Consider the following 22,117-nt stretch of genomic DNA (forward strand, 5'->3'; position numbering starts at 1 on the left):
TCCGTTGAGAAAACGACTCCGTCTCCGCAAAACAGTCACAGACCCCCGACCGACATGAAGCTTACGGTGGACAAAAAAGTCATTCTGTAATCAACGTGTCATTGCTGGCCGAATACTGCTCCGTCGGTGACACAGCGTAGTTCCTACGCGGGTGGTTCGATCAGTGCACGCCAGAGATTGGTTAACGTCTCTCCAGGCACGACATACGCTCTCCAAGAGCGCGTGGAGATAAACTAATTGAAATAGGATTCGGATAAAACTAATCAAATTATCCAATGCCCTGACAATGAAAGTGTTATTTATAACGCGCCTTTGTATCAGGTAGAGTTAAGACGGATTGAATAAGGAGGCACGCTATCCAATACCCTTCCGACAGGTGCTCCAATCTGGTGAGGTAGCAATGAACAGTCAGGAAATCGGACGCCAATAAAGGCACCACACAACCTCAACCTCACCGTGAGCCTGACCTTTTCTGATAATCTCCTTATCCTCCCATAACTAAATAAAGCTCTCCCCTCCTGCCCGACATTTTTACCTCTCTCTCTCTCCCTCTCTCGCTCTCGTGCTCGGGCGATTTCTAGGGTTTTCGCTTTCCGGTGGGTGACGACTGCCGAGGACATAAACAAATTGATACGGAAATTTACGGACTTATTCCGTCCATGGTGGTATCCACGGCTCCTTCCTGTGGGTTTCCCGTGCTATTAATACTAATACCAAATTCCATCTTTCCGTTGTAATGATTCTGTTCTGTTCACCGGTGGATGGCTCGTTTGCACTGTCGTATTTCCCATTTCGTTATTCTCTTCACTCTTATAGCTCTCGCCACAAACCCTATCCTCGCATCCACAAACGACGACTCTGACGGTGGTGATTTCTCCATTGTCAATTTTGATTCGAATCTCTTCCACCAGGATTACTCCCCCCCGGCCCCACCGCCACCGCCACCTCACCCGCCGTCAGTTTCATGCGCCGATGACCTCGGTGGAATCGGCTCCCTCGACACCACGTGTCAGATAGTCAGCGATTTGAATCTCACCCGCGACGTGTACATAGCTGGGAAGGGCAATTTTTACGTCCTACCGGAGGTGAAATTCCATTGTCCAAGTCCTGGTTGTGCAATAACGATCAACATTACCGGTACTTTTAGTTTAGGCATCAATTCGTCGATTGTGACCGGAGCTTTCGAGCTCGGGGCGCATAACGCGAGCTTCCTTAATGGTTCGGTGGTGAACGCGACGGGGTTGGCGGGCAATCCGCCGCCAGAGACCAGCGGAACGCCACAGGGGATAAGTGGAGCGGGTGGGGGACACGGCGGCAGGGGTGCATGTTGTTTGGTAGACGAGACGAAGCTCCCGGAGGATGTGTGGGGCGGAGACGCGTACTCGTGGTCCTCGCTGCAGAAGCCGACTAGTTACGGGAGCAGGGGTGGGACGACGAGCAAGGAGGCGGACTATGGTGGGCTAGGCGGTGGGCGGGTGAAGATGGAGATTTTGGGGCATGTTGTGGTGGAGGGGAGTATTTTAGCCGATGGAGGTGATGGAGGGACGAAAGGTGGAGGTGGCTCTGGCGGCAGCATCCTTATCAAGGCGTATAGAATGTAATTAAATCTGTCACACTCCTTTGTTTTTTTCGTAATTAGAATGGGTATTACGAGTTTTCTATGGAATTATGAGTTTGGCGTCATTTGGTTGGTGGGGAAATATTTGGATAAATTAGTCGTTACCATTTCATTTCAGAAACATGAGTTTTGGCTCCGGTTAGGTGGTCAGAGAAAATACGGAAGTAATAGAATGGGTATTCATACTTTGTCAAAAAAAAAAAAAGAAAAAAAAAAAGAAAAAAAGAAAAAAAAAAAAGAGAATGGGTCTTCATCTTTTACAGATGGCAGAAAAAGATGAACTTATCACAACTGATCCCAATATACGTTCTAGACTGGTTTAGTTTTTTGGTTGTCTGAAACGGTTTTAATGGAAAAGGCTCTATATTATTTGGCTACGCTTCACCGAACAACAAACGGCATCTGTCTCTGCATGAATTTACTCTGTAGATTTCTGGAAAATTTCAAAAAAGCGACTGCTATGAAATTTTCCTATTTTGGTTTTATGTTTTCTCATCAAGTAAACTAAATATACTATTTCGTTCCTCTTTAGTTATAAAAAAAAACTATTTGGTTCCGTTTTATCTTTTCAACTTGTATGTGCACATACGCCGTCTTTATAGGTGGAATTTAGTTCAAGCATGAAATTCTGTGAACAAGCATGGACATGCTATTTTTTGAGGGGTTTTGTTTATCTCTTTGAAAGAACTGGAATGCCTCTTTTTTAATACATTGTTCCTGTGGGCTATAGCTGTTGATTTTAATGGAGTTAGTTTTCATGAGTTCCTTGTATCCGTCACTCCTCCTAATTAGCTGTTATTTTCCACATCCAGATGGTGAGTGTGGGGTTTATTTTCTCAATGAAATTCGAATTTCTTTTCCTTTTTATCCCCTTTTCCTTTAAGTAACTTCATCAGATGTGCGCCTGCTTGCGCCTGCCTTAATTTTCATCTATAAGAGTTCATTTCATGTGAAAGCTAACTAAAGTGCTTTTCTTCTTAAGAACAGGACTGGCAGTGGCAGGATAAGTGCCTGTGGAGGTAATGGTTATGGCGGTGGCGGCGGAGGAAGAGTTTCAGTTAATGTTTTCAGCCGGCATTATGATCCAAAACTTTTTGTGCATGGTGAGACTCATTATGTTCTTTAGCCATGGTTAGTTCCATTCATATATCTGAAACATTTTAGGAACAACTAATTAAATGGAAGATGACATGTTATATAGACTCTTAAGGGTCTCTCCATTTAGTTCTTTGTATAGTAATATTACCATTTGCACTTAACAAAAAAAAAAAAAATTACCATTTGCATGTAATGTGGTGAATCTGTGATGTAGTCTAGACGCAGCAAATTGAGGCTAGGAATAATTGCTCCTTTTTCAATAGATTTAATCATCCAGATTGTATTCAGACAGCTTAAGTCTTTTTTATTGTTTTATTGAAGTTAATGTATGTACTTTATGTCACAATGCACCATTAACCATCATTTAACATAGCAACATTGGTATACTTGGTGGATGGTGCTTAAATTTGGAGATTAGGGCTTTATATTATCAATATCGGTGGAGGTGAAGGCCTGGAACTGAGTATTTATGATGATGTTTGCTTGACCTCATCTGGGCTGCCACAGAACTTCACGTTGAGCCATGGGATGCCTCTGGAATTGTTATCACTCTCGGGACAGGCTCAGATAAGGGCGTGGACCTGGCCCACAGTGAGCCTTTTGAGGGAGCTCGATCAGATACTATTGATGCTTTGGAGAGTGGGAGTACATCGGATAAGGGAGAGCTAGAAGGGGAAGGTCCATCGATGTTGTTTGATCCAAGTAAAGGCTCAGAGGGGGGGGGGGGGGAGTTTGCAGGAGTGGATCCTACCCCAATAAGTATGATTCTTCTTACTGTTTCAGCTGATTGGGTATTGAAATAGGTAGAGGAACTTCAAAGTTGCATGGGGATTGCGTGTAAGAGCTATGAAGATTAGTTTAAGGCTATGATTATAGCCATTGAGGCAGGATAACATGGTGCAAGGTCAAAAAGAGATGGGGAGCTGAAGAGGTTGACATAGCCCATTAATTATGATGGAAAGGAGGGGAGTGCAAGTCTTGGAATAAACAAGGGGAGGGTTGGAACATTTGATAAATGAAGCCCAGAATTTTGTGTTGGAATCTTAGGGGGCTGAACGAGATTAATAAACGCATTCGAATAAGAGCTTTATTAAGGCAATGGAAAATGAACATCATTTGTCTACAGGAAACAGAGTTGAAGCTTATCACTAGAAGAATTATTCGGAGTATATGGAGTTGTCAATATGTAGGCTGGACATATTTACCCTCGAAAGGGGCCTCGGGTGTAATTTTGGTTATGTGGGATAAGAGTGGAGAATATTGATGAGTTTGTAGGAGAATACTCGGTGGGGTGTTCTTTTAAAAATTCTGAAGATGATTTTTTATAGGTGTTTGCTGGGGTATATGGTCCTAATTTGGACAGTGAGAAGTGGTTGCTTTGGGATGAGCTTGCTGGCCTATGTTCTTGGTGGGAGGTCCCATGGTGTATTGGTGGGGATTTTAACGTGACAAGATTTTCCAACAAAAGATCAGGGGAAGGAAGACAAAATCAAGCTATGGTGGATTTTTCGGATTTCATTTTTGAGGTAGGTCTTATGGACTTAGCTTTAATGGGATGTGATTACACTTGGTCTAATAATCAAACTTGGTCAAGATTGGACATATTTCTCATTTCTCCCTCGTGGGAGTTACAATATCCAGATGTAAGTTAGACAAGGCTCTCAAGGATATGTTCTGATCACTATCCTGTAATGTTAGGTTGCAGTGGTATTCAAGGTAGTAGAAGGCCGTTCAAGTTTGAGAATATGTGGTTAAAGATGGATGGTTTTGTGGACTTGGTCAGACAATGGTGGAATTCATACCTACTTGAGGGCAATCCGAGTTTATGTATTGGCTGAAAAGTTAAAAGCTTTGAAGGACTTGAAGACATGGAATGAACAGGTAGTTGGTGATGTAACCTTACAGAAGAATAGTTTGTTTCAAGAGTTACAAAGCTTAGAGGGTGTAGGGGATGAAAACAACCGAAAAGATCAAGTAGTTTCTGAATTAGAAAGATTGACTCTAATGGAGGAGATCTTCTGGAGACAAAAGTCAAGGGCTTTGTGGCTTCGGGAGGGGGATAAAAGCATAATTTTTTCACCGTATTGCTAATGCACATAGGAGGTTTAACTCCATTGAGTCCTTGAACATAGATGGAGATGTATCCTTAGATCAGGTTGAGATAAAGGAGCATGTGGCAGGGCATTTCGAACATTTGTTGTCGGAACCTCATGCATGGAGGCCTACTGTAGATGGACTAGCCTTTGAGGTCATTGATCAAAATAGTATGGCTTGGGTGGAGAGACCATTTGAAGAAGGAGATGTACAACAAGTAATCAGGAAAATGAATAAAGACAAGCTCCAGGCCCGGATGGATTCACTATGGCTTTTTTTCAGACTTGTTAGGAGGTGGTGCAAGAGAAAGTAATGCTGGTTTTTTAGGAATTCTTCACTGATGGCAGATTTGAGAAAAACTTAAGTGCTACTTTTATTGCATTAGTCTCTAAAAAGGCTGGTGCAACAGAGGTACACGATTTCCGGCCTATTAGTCTTGTGGGCAGTGTGTATAAGATACTTGCCAAAGTTCTTGCTCATAGGATGAGCACGGTCATGGAGAAGAATATCTCTTAAGTTCCAAAAGGCCTTTGTGAGAGGGAGACAAATTTTGGATTCGGTTCTTATAGCTAATGAATGCTTGGATAGTAGAATCAAGTCGGGAGCTCCAAGTATTTTATGCAAACTTGATATGGAGAAGGCATATGATCATGTTAACTGGGATTTTCTGATATATATGTTGAGTAGATGTGAGTTTGGGGAAAAATGGAGGAAGTGGATGAGGCGTTGTTTGTCAACGGCTCGCTTCTTGGTTCTAGTAACAGCGATCCCGTGGGCTTCTTTAATAGCTCGCGGGGTCTACGACAAGGTGACCCATTATCGCCCCTTTTATTTGTCCTAGTAATGGAGGCCCTAAGTCGAATGGTGTCGGCGGCAGTAGAGGGAGGATTTTTTTCAGGTTTCTTGGTGGGAGATATCCACGGCTCCACTATTATTTCTCACCTTTTGTTTGCAAATGACATTTTGCTATTTTGTGAGGCAAATGCAGGGCATATCCAATCTTTGAAGGCCATTTTACTTTGTTTTGAAGCAGTATCCTGGTTGAAGATTAATCTTGCCAAGACGGAGATGGTTGTGGTTGGCGATGTTAGCAATATTAGAGGGTTGGCGAATATTTTGGGATGTGAGGTTTCTTCGTTGCCATTGAAGTACCTTGGTCTCCCGTTGGGGGCCTCTTTCAAAGCTATGACAATTTGGGAGGTGGTGTTGGAAAAATTTGAGTGTAGGTTGGCCGGGTGGAAAAAGGTTGTATCTTTCTAAAGGGGGCGAATCACACTTATCAAGAGTACCTTATTCAATCTCTCCACATATTACTTATCTTTATTTCCCCTCTTCGCTAGTATTGCTTCTAGAATAGAGAAGCTCCAACTTTATTTTTTGTGGAGCAGGCTAGGAGATGAGTTTAAATTTCACTTAGTAGGGTGGGAAAAAGTATGTTCTCCTTTGAGAGATGGTGAATTGAGGGTCCGGAATGTGAGGGCGTTCAATAAGGCATTATTAGGAAAATGATTGTGGTGTTATAACCATGAGAGGGGAGCTTTATGGAAATGGGTGATTGACATGAAGTATGGAAGTGAAAGGGGGGGGGGGGGTTGGTGTTCAAAAAGGATCGGGGGACATATGGATTGGGGCTATGGAAGTTTATACGAGAAGGTTGGTGCTCTTTTGCTAGTAATATTCGGTTGCTTTTGGGGGATGGTAGTAGGATCAGCTTTTGGCAAGACGTGTGGGTGGGAGACATGGCCTTGAAGGATGCTTATCCCATGATTTTCAGAATTGCATGAGAAAAAGAAGCTATGGTGGTTGACTTGCAGGTACTTAATCAAGGTTCACAGGAGTGGAACATCAGCCTTACTTGGGATGCACATGATTGGGAAGTGACTGTTCTGGTGGAATTTCTGAACTTGCTGTACAACACTCTTACTATTGCCACAATGGACGATATGATGGAATGACAACCCTCTAGGAAAGGGAAATTTTTGATATGCTCTTTTTATGACTCTATTACTATGCATCAAAGGCACAATTTCCCCTAGAAGAACATATGGAGGACTAAAGCACCTACAAAGGCCCCATTTTTTGTCTGGACGGCAGCTCTAGGTAAGATTATGAAATAATCCTAGAAGACGTGGCCTTATTATTATGGACTGATGCTGTTTGTGCATAAATAGTGGTGAAACGAATGGTGGACCATATACTTTTACATTGTGAGTTTGCTCGAGATATTTGGACTTACTTTCTTAGCAGAATGGGTATAGCATGGGTGATGTCGGGTAGGGTGGTTGAACTTTTAGCAAGTTGGAAAGGGATCACAGGGACACCACAGATTGTAGCCGTATGGAAGATGGTCCCTATATGTATTCTCTGATGTATTTGGAATGAAAGAAATGAGAGAGACTTTTTGAGGATCATGAACGCTCCTTGGAAGAGTCTAGGAGTTTTTTCTGGAAGACTTTGTTTTTGTGGGCCATTGCTCTTGATTTGAATGGTCCCAGCTTCCATGATTTCCTTGTAACTGTTTCTAGTTCTTAAATAGGTGTATTCACATGTATACTTCCGGTGTACCTGAGCTATGCCTACTTTTATATCGATAAAATAACTTATTACTTATAAAAAAAAAATATATTATCAATTTTGGTGATCTAGTTTGTTATGAAGCTTAAGGATCATGTAGGGCTTGGAATTGAAATCAGGCTAGAGAAACTAAGGATCATACGTGCTATCAGTGAGTTGTGAATGGCACCCACAATCTGGGATTTTTTAACAAATATTGGGGTTCGCTTTTTAATAATTGAGAAATAATTCAATCTTATTAGAGGAGTGGAAAGAGGTGCAATTCAAGTACTCATGTATATAATTCATTAAAAAAGTACTCATATATATATCCAATGTATTGTATCCACTCTACTTGCTCCGATCCTTGTTTTGGACGTTGAGTGATAATGGGTGGCGTTTGGGCTTTCTTGAATATTAGGGATTGGTTTTTGTTCCATGGGGTCTGATTGTGGCTTGCAATTGGTTGTAATGGACATAAAATTTAAATGAGTATTATTTGGGGTTTTTGATAACTTCTTAGTGAGTTTATTCAATGGGGTCCCTGCTAACGATCTAGTTTTGAATTCCTCAAGCTCTTTTCACTTTTTTATGTATTTATTTTTAATGCCATGCAACCATTGTTTTAGAACTACTTTCAGTAAGGGCCCATTTGGATACTTGGAATATTTTAGTATATTTGTGAATAGTAGTGAATAGTATTAGTTAAGATATTTTATTTGGTTTTGGGAAAGGAGAGAGAAAAAAGTTGATTAAAAATATTATAAAGTTAAAAAATTGTTTGAATATAATTTTTGTTTTGAAATTTGAAAAATTAGTATTATTTTTTGTGGTTTGTTTGGGAGTTTTGAAAAGTTGTAATGATTAGGTAATAATTAGATGCAAAAGTTGAATATTTGAAATTGAAAATATTTTGTGTTTGAATGATGTTTGAGAATGAAATATCTGAGAATACTTGAGAACAATTGTGTTGCCAAATGCGTTTGAAGTGAATATAATACCTTGCCATTTTTTATACGATTCCGTTCTAACTTCAGTTTCTTTTTGTGTGTATATGAGTGTCTTTGCATTTTTTGGGGGTATTAGTTTTCAATTATTTAAACCAAATGGCATCTTCACCCCTCGTAAGCAGGGTTGGAAGCTGAGCCCATGGGTTTAAATTAAACGATTGTGTATGGGCATGCATATTGTATTTACTTAACAACAGAAAAGGGTTAAGAAAAGGATACCACCATGTCATATGAAATCTCATTTTACTGGATCTAATGCCTTTCTTACCATGAATTTGCTCGTTTCCTTTGCATTATTTTTCTCTTTCCATGTTTGGCATTTGTGTGGAACACTTTCCTTTTATCAGCTGCGTGTGCAGGTGTCTATGTTCCATTTATGGGAACCTCTAGGGGTTGGCTCAAGTGGTAAAGGCCTTTGGCTTGGGGGTGTGCTCCCGCCAAGTCTTAAGGTTTAAATCTCCTTGAGTGCAAACAATCTTTAGAGTCTGATGGGATTTTGAGGATTTTTCCCTTTTTTCCCTTGAAATACCAAAGGTGCACTTATAGGAAACTCCTTACCGAGAGCCTGTGCACCCCCAGGATTAGTCGAGAGACTGTTCCTAGACACCCGGCGCCAATAAAAAAAAAATGTTCCATTTATGGGTGCCAAGTCGCTGGCTTGGTATTATTTAGTAATAAAATATTTGTATATCTATGAGAAAATTAAGTACATTATGCTTTGTTTCAAATTTCTGTCGTCAATACGTGAAACTATTTTGCAACTGCAAACTCTATTGTTATTTGCAGGAGGAAGTAGTTTTGGCTGTCCAGAGAATGCAGGTGCTGCTGGGACTTTATATGATGCTCTTCTCCGGAGCCTTATTGTCAACAATCATAACATATCAACAAATACGGAGACACTTCTTTTGGAGTTTCCCAATTTACCTCTTTGGACTAATGTTTATATTCAAAATAATGCCAGGGCTACTGTTCCATTGCTTTGGAGTCGTGTCCAGGTTTGTGAAACTCAGATTGTTAATTTATCCTGGTAGAGCGTTTTCTTTAGTTATAACTTGCTCTTACTTTTTAGCCAACGTATATGTACACATTTAAAATCGAGCTCCAGTAATTATTGTTATAAATGACATACTAATAATAAACATAACAAATAATTGTTTTTATACGTTAAATAAGATTTTATAAACATTAAAAATATACTAATAATAAATATAAAAATAGTAGCAAATGTAATAAAATTATGTATTCAGTTTATTTTTGATATGTTAAGATTTAATCTAATACTGTGGACCATCATGTTGTGGGATTGCTATCTACGTGGTGCTTCGCCAAAATGTTGCACACGTGAGCTACTAGTAATGCATTCTTGGAGTTTTGTCATGATCTTACATGATTTTTGACACTTAATGCAGTTTTTGTTATTATTTAGATCTTTGCATCTTGGCATGTTCAATTTTAACTCTACCATCATTGTAATGAGATCGCATTCAGTCTTTTGCTGCGAGTGTGGTTTTTTAGATTTTATATGTAGATTTGATATTTATAATCAAGATCACAAAATTTTTGTCATATTGTCATGGAGCCCTTGAGAATGTTTTGAATATATAATATTTTTCATCAACTATAAATTTCAAAGTATGGGCATTGAGATCAAGGAGATTGGGGATCAAAGTGGACGTTCCCGATTTTCATTGCCATCTGCATCTTGAGGATTTTCTTGAATGGTTAAACATCTCTTCAGTGTTTTCTCCAGCTGTTATTTTCCTGAAGAAAGTACAGTTTGGTTGACTGTATATCCTTTCAAGAAATGCAATTATGTTGCATATCTGGATTTAATTTGGTGAACTCCTGCTGGTGCACTTTTCAGGTTCAAGGACAGATAAGTCTGTTGCGTGGTGGAGTGTTGAGCTTTGGGCTTGCACATTATGCTTCATCTGAGTTTGAGTTATTGGCAGAAGAACTGTTGATGAGTGATTCTGTGATCAAGGTGACAATTTAAAGTCTTTTTTCTGTTGTATTGCCTAAGATCTCACGCATCTTGATGTACTTGTTCTACTGATCTGGAGAACTTGTATATGCTTGCTTGTATTGCTCATACTTGTAATTCTGCCAAAAAAATTTCAGATGCTATCTGCTAATTTTACAACATTATTCCTTGTCTTGATAATGACCTATTTGCAAACGCATGGCTGGATCATTCTTTACTAGTATCATCTAATCTGCTTGGTCTCCCCCTGCCCTTGTTGTGCTACACACAGGGCTTGCTTTCTGATCTCATCCTATTTGATGCGGTTTGATGTTAAGTGTTGTTAAGTGTTTAAAATTTGCTAATGTGTGTTATGATACTGGGTTTGTTTAACTTAAGGTGTATGGGGCTCTACGCATGTCTGTGAAAATATTCTTGATGTGGAATTCCACAATGTTCATAGACGGTGGCGATGATGCAACACTGGCCACATCTTTGCTTGAGGCTAGTAATTTAATCGTTCTCAAGGTGTGTCACTGTCTATTATTTGGATTTTCAAAGCATATTACTCGACGTGCATTTATGTGACTTTTCCGCTTTGCATATAAAAAAATGTGAATTTTCTGTTTTTGCATAACAGGAATCGTCTGTCATACATTCTAATGCAAATCTAGGAGTTCATGGACAAGGTCTGCTGAATTTATCAGGACGAGGGGATCGGATTGAAGCACAACGGCTGGTTCTATCGCTATTTTACAGTGTTCATGTAAGTGGCTCTTCCATTAAAACGTTTATTGAGATCCACATAATGAAAGTCTGAAATTCTGAATAACCTCCGTATGAAGCTAATATATTTCTTCACTTGCAAGTTTCTAGAAAACAGTTTAACAGCCCATAACAAACAAATTTTAATAGCCATCCGGTCTTAGCAATGTATGCTGTTCAAGCTCTAATATTAGTCAAGTTTCAAAACCTTATTCCTAAATACCATCAGCGAAATATGTTCTATTACCTTGAGTCTAAGGTAATAGGTCCGTTCAACTCTCCTTCCTGAAATGTAAAGATTTATTCTAGATATACGTTGTAATAAGCTCTCTTTAGTTTGTCTTATGAGAAACATGACACCTTCGTATTCAATTATAGTTTTGAGTCTTGTCCCCATTTTTATGCTAATGGTCTCAGCTCGAATTAGAAGTGTTCTTGTTAGATTATGAGGAATAATTTACTACTGTTCATGATAATGGTGTACTTGGGTTGTACCGTGTGCTCTTTTATAAAATTTTCCATTTATATAAATGAAGTTATGGTAGAGGATTGTACATGCCCTTACCTTGGGACTTGATTTATATAATTATCAATAAAGTTCTCTCTCTCTCTCTCTCTCTCTCTCATTTTTTTTTTAATTTTTTATTTTATTACCTTGAAGGTTGGACCTGGATCTGGTTTGCGTGGTCCCTTAGAGAATGCAACAACTGATGCTGTGTAAGTATGAATCTAGGTGTATCGTCACTTGAACTTTTCTAATGCTTTATCTTTTAGCAAACCTTTACTTTAAGATCCTATTTTAATCTCTATAGGGTACCGAGACTCCATTGTGAAAACCAAGATTGTCCTGTTGAACTGCTTCAACCCCCTGAAGACTGCAATATGAACTCATCATTGTCCTTCACCCTTCAGGTGCTTTTTGTGCCGAACTGCCGAACTGATAATAATTGAATTAGTCACCAGGATATTTAGCAGCTTTATCAATTTTCTTTTCTCAGATCTGTCGAGTTGAGGATATATCTGTTGAAGGCCTGATAAAAGGATCTGTTGTTCATTTCCATAGAGCAAGAACTATTAATGTGCGGTCTTCTGGAACGATTAGTGCATCTGGGATGGGTACTTTTTCCCCTTACCAGTGATTTTATATGACCATGAGTAACTTAGTAGTTATGCTCCCTCCACTTTGCTTCAGTCTCTCCCTCTTAACTCTCCTGAACAAAAGAGTTTTGCTACTTAACAAGCCAATGTGTCAACACACCACTTGTTGTGGGATCCATTATAGTTATAAAGTTAAAAACCCATTAATTTTTCATCATTGTGGGACCGACTTCAGTAGTGTGTTGGGTGTGTCAAAAAAGGCTTGCAAATAGATTTTTATGAACAAAATGACCACACACATGGTATGACATACACACTCATCACAGTTTCAAGTGGTCTGTTGAATTTCCTATGATTGATTAAGAAAACAAAAGGAAACCTTAGTTTGTTTTTTTTTTTCAGGCTGCACAGGTGGTGTGGGCAGAGGACATGTTCTGAGCAATGGTATTGGCAGTGGTGGCGGGCATGGCGGTAAAGGTGGGGCTGGTTGCTACGATGGTCATTGTGTTGATGGTGGTATCACATATGGTAATGCAGATTGGCCCTGTGAACTTGGTAGTGGAAGTGGAGATGAGAGCTCAGCTGGTTCAACTGCAGGTGGTGGTGTCATAGGTAAGCTTATATTTTGGGTCAATTCAACGTGTTAACACTGTTGCTATTAAATGGTGTGAGACGTTGATAAAGAACTACAATATATCTGCAACCATCGAAGATGTTTTCTCCATCATGTATTATATGAAAAATAGTGATGATTCTATGTAGCCAAATTTTCAGTGTAGTTGAGGTGGCCCCATTCATTCGTGGGCATACCTTTCTTATGTACTTTTTTTGTTTCAACTAGCTTTTGCCTTGGGCTGAATTGGAGATAATTGTGAAGGCACACTCTTTAAATGTGTAGCTCCTAATGATCTAGTTACATATTCATATTGACAAGAGGCAGGCTCTGGGTTACGAAGAATGTCTTTTTTCCTCTTTAACATTTTTTAATGTTGTTGTTTAACTTTAGGGTTGTGCTCCTTTTTGCACATATTTAATGCTTTATATTACTTGATGGAAAAATGATTTAATGATTACCTCCTACTACTAAATGGAGAATGGCTCTTGTAAAAAAAATTAAATGAAGGATGGCTCTGTTCAGTTATATACAGCTTTTATTGAATTGATTCTTGCTATGCCTTTAATGCTTACTCCATGTTCATGCATTACTCTGCAGTAATGGGTTCGTTGGAGCATCCCTTATCAAGTTTTTCCATTGAAGGCTCGGTGATTGCTGATGGAGAAAGTTTTAAAGGAACTAGGGGAACGGTAAATTATGCTATTGCAGATGGTTCAAATGGAGGCCCTGGAGGAGGGTCTGGTGGAACAATACTTATGTTTTTGCATACACTAGAACTTGATGTGTCTGCTATTCTTTCGAGTGTTGGAGGGTCTGGTGGTCCCATTGGGGGTGGAGGAGGTGGTGGTGGAAGGATTCACTTTCATTGGTCTGAGATTCCTACTGGAGATGTATACCAGCCCATTGCTGCGGTGAAAGGAAGCATCCATGCAAGGTTGGTAGATATTCTTTGCTTTTTTTTTTCAAGTAAGATGAGTTTTATTGATGATCAATAATAGATATATATTTTTAAATATTCGTGGATATTTATATTCATTGATGCATATTTATCTATATGCCTGCAAATTCTCTGTTTTTTTTTTGTTCTTTCTATGTTGTGAAAAGAAAGAATTTGCCGTTTCATAATGAACTTGCTTATATGATTTTAATTGGCTTAGTTTATATGAATTTCTTGTATCTTTCTCTCTTTCTGGATAGGTCCCTCTTATGTATACTACTTGTGTACTTGCAGTGCGCAATTTTTTATAAGTTTTCTAAGAGATGCAGTCTCTATACATTACTTCAGTTTATAATATCATCACTATGTTTAGCTAGTCTTCTACTTTTCCCCCTTTTTTTTATCGGTTTGGAGGGGGGTACTGTTGAGGTAATATGCAGCTGATGTTCCCCATTGGTTCTTTATCTTGTGATCGTTCTTGTCACATTTTGATGTTTTCTGTTGAATGTTATAGGGGAGGGTTTGGTAGAGATGAAGGTGGTGCTGGAGAAAATGGGACGGTGACCAGTAAAGCTTGCCCTAAAGGACTCTATGGAATTTTTTGTGAGGTACATTTCTCAGTTCTATGACATTGAGAGGTCATTCATTTCTTTTGTGCTTGTAAACCATTGTTTGTTTGGCATATCTAAACTTTAGATTTTGTCTGCACACTGATCTCTTTCTTTCATCTGTTTTATCTTTACATTGCTTCCAGTTTGTGGGATACATTTTACATTCATGAATTGCTCAAGATTGCAACTAGCTATGTTAGTAGAAAATGATGAAAACTATGGGGTGCTAGTTATTATTTCAACGTGATGGGGTAGGTTCCTCCATCTAATTTTTATTTACTGGATGGAGGACCTCCGCATGCATCATATTTATTTCAATCTTGCAGATTTTGTGACACTTGGATTTTGCATTCTTTGTTTATCTTCAGGAATGCCCCGCTGGCACATATAAGAATGTTACTGGATCTGATAGAGCACTTTGTCAACGTTGTCCTGATCAAGAGCTTCCCCATCGTGCTGTTTACATTGCTGTCCGAGGTACTTCTATGTTAATGGTGGCTAATTTATTTTAAATAAAAGATGGTAAGAGCCTTGGTCTTGGTGGCATGCTCCGTCTAAGGTTTAAACCCTTAGGTGCAAACAATTCTAGGGGCCAGTTTACCAAGGGAATTTTCTCTTCAATTACCCAAAGTGCACTTGCGGGAAAGTTCTTGCCGAGGGCCTGTGCACCCCAGGATTAGTCGGCACTTTTTTTTTTTCAAAGAAAAAAGAGTTAAAGAGTATATAAAAATCTCACTTTTGGCGGAGGAAAGCCGTGGTTACACCGAAAGAAAAACCATATATGCACACTAGACTATGTTGGCAAAATCCATTTACAACATAAACAAGGAAGTCCTGCCTTGTCTAGCCTAACTGCTCCTCTCACCTCCTGGGGCAGGTCTTGCTGTTGCAGTATCTCCAAGCTAAATCCCCGAGCCCCTATCTTAGCCAGGTTGTCCGCGCCTTAATTCACTGTCCTGTATATGTGCTGAACTTGTACTTCCATCCCCAAAGCTATCAGTCTGCCAAATACTTAGCACCGCTTGGATTCAGAAATGAGTTGAGATGGTTTTAGATGAGTTGAATAAAATATTGTTAGAATATTATTTTTTAATATTATTATTGTTTTGGGATTTGAAAAAGTTGATTTGTTTATTATATTTTGTGTGGGAATTTGAGAAAGTTGTAATGATGTAATGAGATTAGTTGAGGTGAGTTTCCAATCCAAACCGGAGCTTAATTTTAATGCAAACCACGTTACCTGAATCCGCTTTACCCTCCATGTGTGCACAACATCTTCTAATCCAAATAAATCAACTAATAACTGACGGAAGGAGGCCAATGAGCAAGGAACCTGGCCTTTCAAAACCACCATGCAATATTCTGTGTCCAATTCTGGTACCGGGTCCCTCTACATCCCCAAAGCCTTCTCAAAGAAACTCCACACAGACCTAGCCACTTCACCCTCAAGCAAGACATGGTCCAGAATCTCTACAGAAGGAGAAGAACAACAATCACACTTGGAGGCCAGTGCAATCTGCATTTTCTGAATGTTAGAGTCTAGAGGGAGGCCCTTATGGAAGCTTTTCCACGTAAAAACTGCGAAAATCATTTTTTGCTGTAACAGCTTATGCCAAATCCATTTACCCCACCAAGTCTGCTGACCTCTTTTTTTAAGTACCTGCCAGGCCGATTTAGTTGAGAATATCCCATTAACCTCTGGTTTCCATATGGCGATGTCTGGTCCCATTCTCATTGGGGGTTGTTTGTCTAGAATATGCGTGCTAAGCTTGTCTCCCAAGAGTTGAATCAGAAGTTGCATGTCCCAACCGACTTTTATTTGGTTCACCAAATCAGCCACCACACCATTTGGGAGTCCCTTCACCTCTGCCAACTCTTCTATGCCCCCTAGCCCCACCAGTCATCATGCCAAATAGAGACTTTTCCTTCCTTTAATCGCGATCCTGTATTGCTAATGACCGCCGGAATGAGTGGCCTAATTGCCTTCCAAAAGGATGAGTCATGGCGAGTAGGTTTAATAATTAATTTGAGCTGGATGCTCACTCAACAAATATTTCCCACGAAAAACATAGGTCCAAAGAGAATTACCATAGATAAACTTCCATGCAAACTTCATGTGCAATGCCTTCTTCACCTCTTCCATGTCTCTTACACCTAGTACCCCTTCTGCAGTAGCTTTGCAAGCCTTAGACCATGCCACCCATTTTTTCTTCCTTCTCCCTTCACTACTTCCCCAGAAGAAATCAGCAAATAGATTTCTAAGCATGGCATGTGACATACTTTGTTCCGAACACCCGTTGTCAAATTAAAAAAATATTTTAAATCAAAAGGGTCAAAAAAGCATAAATCCCTTTGAGATATTGAGTTTTTATTGCTTTGTGTTCTTTTAACTTGTACAGGAACTATTTCTTGCTTCTAGTTCCATTTGCTTTATATCTTTATTGTTTCTTATTTTCTACAGTAATCACATCCGAAGTTTTTTGGAAGTCTTGGTAACCTAATTATGCACTCATAACTTGTCCTCTTTAACAGGTGGTATAGCTGAAACTCCTTGTCCTTATAGATGCATCTCAGACAGATACCACATGCCACACTGTTATACGGCTCTTGAAGAGTTGATTTATACATTTGGTGGACCTTGGTTATTTGTTCTTTTTCTTATGGGTCTCCTCATTCTGTTAGCACTGGTGCTTAGTGTTGCAAGAATGAAATTTTTCGGGGTCGATGAATCACCAGGACCAGCTCCCACTCAACATGGCTCTCAAATAGATCACTCCTTCCCTTTTCTAGAGTCTCTGAATGAGGTGTTCCTCTAAAAGTTCTCGTGTCTTATTTTTTTGGTCGTACTGATAAGTCTTGTCACATTCTGGTTTCATAGCCTTTCTTTGCTGTCTCTCTCTCCACCTTTGACATTGGAGGTTAACATTGTGCTATTTGTATCCTAGGTTCTGGAAACAAACAGAGCTGAAGAGTCCCAGAGTCATGTGCATCGAATGTATTTCATGGGTCCTAATACTTTCAGTGAACCTTGGCATCTCCCTCACAGACCTCCTGTACAAATAAAAGAGATTGTGTAAGATTATCTCTTGGTTAGTTTAATTATATTTGAGATTGAAGGATTTCTCCCTATTCCCATTGATCTGGCAGACACGAAAGGATTTCTCCCTAATCCATTTGATCTGGCAGATATGAGGGTGCATTCAATGCGTTTGTGGATGAGATTAATGCTATAGCTGCATATGAATGGTGGGAGGGAGCAATATACAACATTCTTTCTGTCCTTGCATATCCCCTTGCATGGTCATGGCAACATTGGCGTCGGAGATTGAAATTGCAGCGCCTGCGTGAATTCGTTAGATCAGAGTATGATCATGCTTGCTTACGTTCTTGCCGTTCACGTGCTCTCTATGAAGGGATTAAGGTATGTTTTTGCATAAATACATTATTTGTATTGCTTTTTTAAAACAAGACATGAGATGTAGGAATAGATTTCAGAGATTTTGTACTTTTTGCTGAGTCCCTGCTGCCTCCTTGGAAGAGAGGTCCTGATTTACTACTACTATCGGATCTGTGAAATTGAGTTTCTCTCTCTTTTGGGCATGTAATTGATGGAGAGAAGTGAAAAAGGAAGAACTCCCTGTAAGAGACCTTTTCTAGTTATTTACTATCAATCAATACCACGTCGTAATATTAAAAAAAATGGTTGTATTTGTGTATATTATGAGATGCTATACAATTAAAAAAAGATCCCCCCCCCCCCCCCCCCCTTTCCGGCCTATAAGAACAAAGTTTTAAAAAATAAAGCTTTTAAACTCATCCAATTTTCTCTCATGATCTTCGAAGCTTCTATCATTTCTCTCCCGCCAAATGCACCAACACATGGCAATTCTAGGGCTCGTTAGAACTTGGCAAAACGATCTAACCCTGAATTTACCTTTCTTGGAGGAACTCCAGCTCATCTTATCTGTGGTACCTTCTTATAGAATACAATGCCTCATTGTATGCTTACACATACAATGCCTCATCTGTGGTACATTCTGTCATGTTTGGGAGAGCTTATAATAGTGTGCAGCTCTATATTTAGTTCCACAATCAGAAGTAATTTATTGACTTTAGATTGTATATTTGGTAGCTTTGATTTTATAATCAAGTGTTTATCGTTGGCAATTTTTATCCATTTACAATGCCCATTTTTATTTTTTGCTCATACTTTTGTACTTCTTGTATAGTGTTTTTTGGGTTTAGAATTATTCGTTGTGAATAGGCATATTTATATCTTGATAGATGACCCTATATTTGGCTTATTGTTCAGCCAACAGGTTTTTTTTTCCCTGTGTAATCCACTGAAAAATCTAATATTCCCGACAATGCGAAAAGTTTTAAGCATGTGTATGTTCTCCTGTATTAATTCAGGTAGCTGCTACTTCTGATTTAATGCTAGCATACATGGATTTCTTCCTTGGTGGGGATGAAAAGAGAACTGATCTTCCTCCTCGCTTGCATCAAAGATTTCCATTATCATTACCGTTTGGAGGCGATGGAAGTTACATGGCTCCTTTCTCACTACACAGCGATAACATTCTCACGAGCCTTATGAGCCAGGTTTGTTAGTCGATACACAGAAACTTGGTGTAAAAAATTGATTAATTTTGCAAAAAAGAAAAAAAGAAAAAGAAGGCAACTAACGCATGCAAATTTTGCTAAATGCATGTTTTTGGCTTGCAGTCAGTCCCACCTACCACATGGTATCGATTAGTGGCTGGTTTGAACGCACAATTGCGCTTAGTTCGTCGTGGATGTATAAGAGTAACATTTCGACCTGTTCTCAGATGGCTTGAAACTCATGCCAATCCTGCATTGAGGAGCCATGGCATTCGTGTTGATCTTGCTTGGTTTCAAGCTACAGCTTGTGGCTATTTCCAGTATGGACTTTTTGTGTATGCCGTTGAAGAAGAAAATGATTCTGCTCCGTTTGGAAACCTTGGTGGTGCTATTCAAACTGAGCAACATTCACGGTAATGGCCTGCTGTGATTTGAGTGATAAAGTACTTTTTAACCAAAATTTTGCACCTTTGATTTTGTCAACTTCATGCTCATACAATTCGACTTGTGAGAATTGGTAGTTCTACAGTGTAAATTCTAGCAGAATTTTTTTTTGTTTTTGATAAGTAAATAAGTAGCTTTATTGAATAGAATGAAACTAGGCAAAATCCAAGTACACAGGAAGTATACAAAGTGAGACACCTAATTACATTCTAGTGAGCTGAAAAGAAGATAGAAACTCATGGCATTCCCACCCTTCAATACAATAGCAGAAAACCACTGTAAAAGAGAGAATACAAAAAAATTCCAGATTTCCCCCACTATATGCTCCTTGTTACTAAAACACCTGTCCTTCTTTTCTGAGCATAAACACCACATTAAGCACAAAGGTATCATACGCCACGCTGCTGCCATAAACACCGTAAAATTCTTGCAGAAATTGGGTGGGTGTCAATTTTATTTTGTGGTTCCGTGGAATGGGATGGATGTAAAAGAAATAAAATTCACAAAGTTTTATTGAAGTTGAGTTGAGACCATAATAATGAATACATATATTAAAAGCATTGACGCTTGTGCACACTTGCACAGTACAGACCCACAAATTTGCACTCAGTCACATCAGCAAGAAACAAGGGTATGCACATAGCATCAGTTATAGAACTCCAGTCTTATGATGCGGGTTTTTGATATGAAAGATAATGTAAATTGGTGTACAGCGCTCTCATCCATGCTTCATGACACGTATGTAGATGCATATAATGGTGATTAGATTGAATTTGACGTGGTTTCCTCTCTCCGTTGGTTAACAGTCTGAAAAGCACTTACAGGGAAAATGCATCCAGTCATCTCAGAGAAGAATCGTACTTAAACCGTGCACACAGAACCAGTGAAAGTTTAATGAGGCGGAAAAGGACGTATGGCATCATTATAGACGCTAACAGCTTACAAGTAGTTGAGGAAAGGAGGGAGATATCTTATCTTCTCTCTTTTATACTTCATAATACTAAACCTGTTGGCCACCAGGTATATAACTCATACTTGAGTGGATTATTGCATTTTATTGGTTCAAGTTTATTTTGATTTCCTCTCTCTCAACAATTTTCTTTTTCTGTTTTGATCTAATTACAGGATCTTGTTGGCTTGGTCATCTCTATGCTACTTTTAGGAGATTTTAGCCTAGTACTGCTTACTTTGCTCCAATTGTATTCATATTCACTGGGAGACGTCTTCCTGGTTTTGTCTGTTCTACCTCTTGGTGTTCTCCTCCCATTTCCTGCTGGAATCAATGCTCTATTCAGTCATGGACCTAGGCGATCTGCAGGCCTTGCACGAGTCTATGCATTGTGGAATATTACGTCCTTGATTAATGTTGTAAGTTGCACCATCAAGCTTTTAAGTTTCAGGTTGAGTGGTGGTACATGATTCTTTGTCGGGCCTCTGCTTAGAAACTCTTCCTTCATATGAGGAACATGTAGGCATCGAGGAGCTTACTTTGTTCTCGTTTGGTGGGTGAAAGAAAGTACGAGAACATAAATCTTTAAACCCTTGGTGTAGGTTTGGTTGTTATAATTGTTTGGAAATGACTGATTATTCAATTTTCAGTTGTGATCTCAGATAGCCGAATGGATAACGTATATATTTATAAATGTAACAACATTTGTACATATTTGGATTTAACAAATTGAAACATTACCTTGTGATCTTTCAGGTGGTTGCATTTCTTTGTGGATATGTCCACTATAGCACTCGATCATCACCTACAAGTAGAAAACAACCCAACTTTCAGCCATGGAATATTAGCATGTGAGAGATTCTATAGCTTGGAAAAAAAAAAATTATTTTAGTATTTGTTTGTGAAGTTATGGCATTTTGACAAAGCACCCAACTAACAGTGACTATTTTCATGGTGGTGGTGGGTTCAGGGATGAGAGTGAATGGTGGATTTTTCCGGCTGGACTGGTTTTATGTAAATTCTTGCAATCCCGACTTATCAATTGGCATGTGGCAAATCTGGAGATCCAAGACCGTTCATTGTATAGCAACGATTTTGAACTGTTCTGGCGGTCATAATTATAGTTGTCAAAGAAGGTGGCGTTTCCGCATTAACATGTATTTTTTGTCGTCGGCATGCTTTTTGAGAGTCGGTGAATGATTGACATATAGATTAGAGAGAGTCCTTTAGAAAGAAAAAGAAAAAGAAAATAGAGAGAGAGAGAGAGAGAGAGATTCATTATTGTAATCCCTTTTGAACAAACAAAGCGAGCATATATGTGAAATTATTTAGTGCAGTCTTTATTCCTACAAGGGAAAAATCTAGTGCAGTGTACCGATCCGAGTTTCCCTTCTATTTTTCTTCTATTTTCTCGTATAACAATGTTTTTATTCTTACTAGTCTCAAGTATGCACTTCGTACGTTTAAGTTTTATTTTTTTTTTCAGATGAGATGAAATGAGTTGATATAAAAGTTGAATAAAATATTATTAGAATATATTTTTTTAATATTATTTTTGTTTTGAGATTTGAAAAAATTGAATTGTTTATTTTATTTTATGTGAGAATTTAAGAAAATTGTAATTATAAGTTGAGTTGAGTTGAAATAAGTTGTGAAAAATCTTAATGAATTCAAAAACCGAAATGAAACACATTAGAGCCAAAAATTGGAACTACAAAACTTTTATCATTTTCTGTCACAATGGTGGGCTTTCCTTCGC

The 22,117-nt window shown here is 38.9% G+C and overlaps 1 protein-coding gene across 3 annotated transcripts; it reads left to right on the forward strand.

Annotated features, from left to right (window-relative positions):
* The first annotated feature begins 498 nt into the window (after positions 1–498).
* LOC121261123 lies at positions 499–21,718 on the forward strand. 3 transcript variants are annotated; one of them, XM_041163301.1, is made up of 22 exons: positions 499–1,597; positions 2,606–2,721; positions 9,160–9,368; positions 10,238–10,357; positions 10,736–10,864; positions 10,977–11,102; positions 11,763–11,818; positions 11,914–12,013; positions 12,100–12,217; positions 12,602–12,811; positions 13,413–13,749; positions 14,267–14,360; positions 14,732–14,840; positions 16,896–17,167; positions 17,309–17,436; positions 17,550–17,784; positions 18,777–18,965; positions 19,089–19,378; positions 20,234–20,429; positions 20,535–20,777; positions 21,115–21,209; positions 21,329–21,718. In XM_041163301.1, the coding sequence occupies exons 1-22, from the start codon at positions 762–764 to the stop codon at positions 21,474–21,476; spliced, it is 4,356 nt and encodes a 1,451-aa protein (XP_041019235.1). In that variant the 5' UTR covers positions 499–761; the 3' UTR covers positions 21,477–21,718. The 3 variants fall into 3 exon arrangements, with proteins under 3 accessions (XP_041019235.1, XP_041019234.1, XP_041019236.1); XM_041163300.1 differs by having other exon boundaries at positions 503–1,597; positions 20,216–20,429; XM_041163302.1 differs by lacking the exon at positions 499–1,597 and having other exon boundaries at positions 2,608–2,749; positions 20,216–20,429.
* The last annotated feature ends 399 nt before the right edge of the window (positions 21,719–22,117 follow it).

The sequence above is a fragment of the Juglans microcarpa x Juglans regia genome, chromosome 4D (genome assembly GCF_004785595.1).
Source record: "Juglans microcarpa x Juglans regia isolate MS1-56 chromosome 4D, Jm3101_v1.0, whole genome shotgun sequence".
In the NCBI taxonomy this organism is placed as follows: domain Eukaryota; kingdom Viridiplantae; phylum Streptophyta; class Magnoliopsida; order Fagales; family Juglandaceae; genus Juglans; species Juglans microcarpa x Juglans regia.

Bases quoted from the DNA above. Each gene is read 5' to 3' on its own strand.
- LOC121261123 (XM_041163300.1), top strand. From the start codon at position 762: ATGGCTCGTTTGCACTGTCGTATTTCCCATTTCGTTATTCTCTTCACT. The intron at 12,218-12,601 runs GTACTTTTTCCC...TTTTTTTTTCAG, and splicing joins GATTAGTGCATCTGGGATGG to GCTGCACAGGTGGTGTGGGC. The intron at 19,379-20,215 runs GTAATGGCCTGC...GTTGGTTAACAG, and splicing joins CAAACTGAGCAACATTCACG to TCTGAAAAGCACTTACAGGG.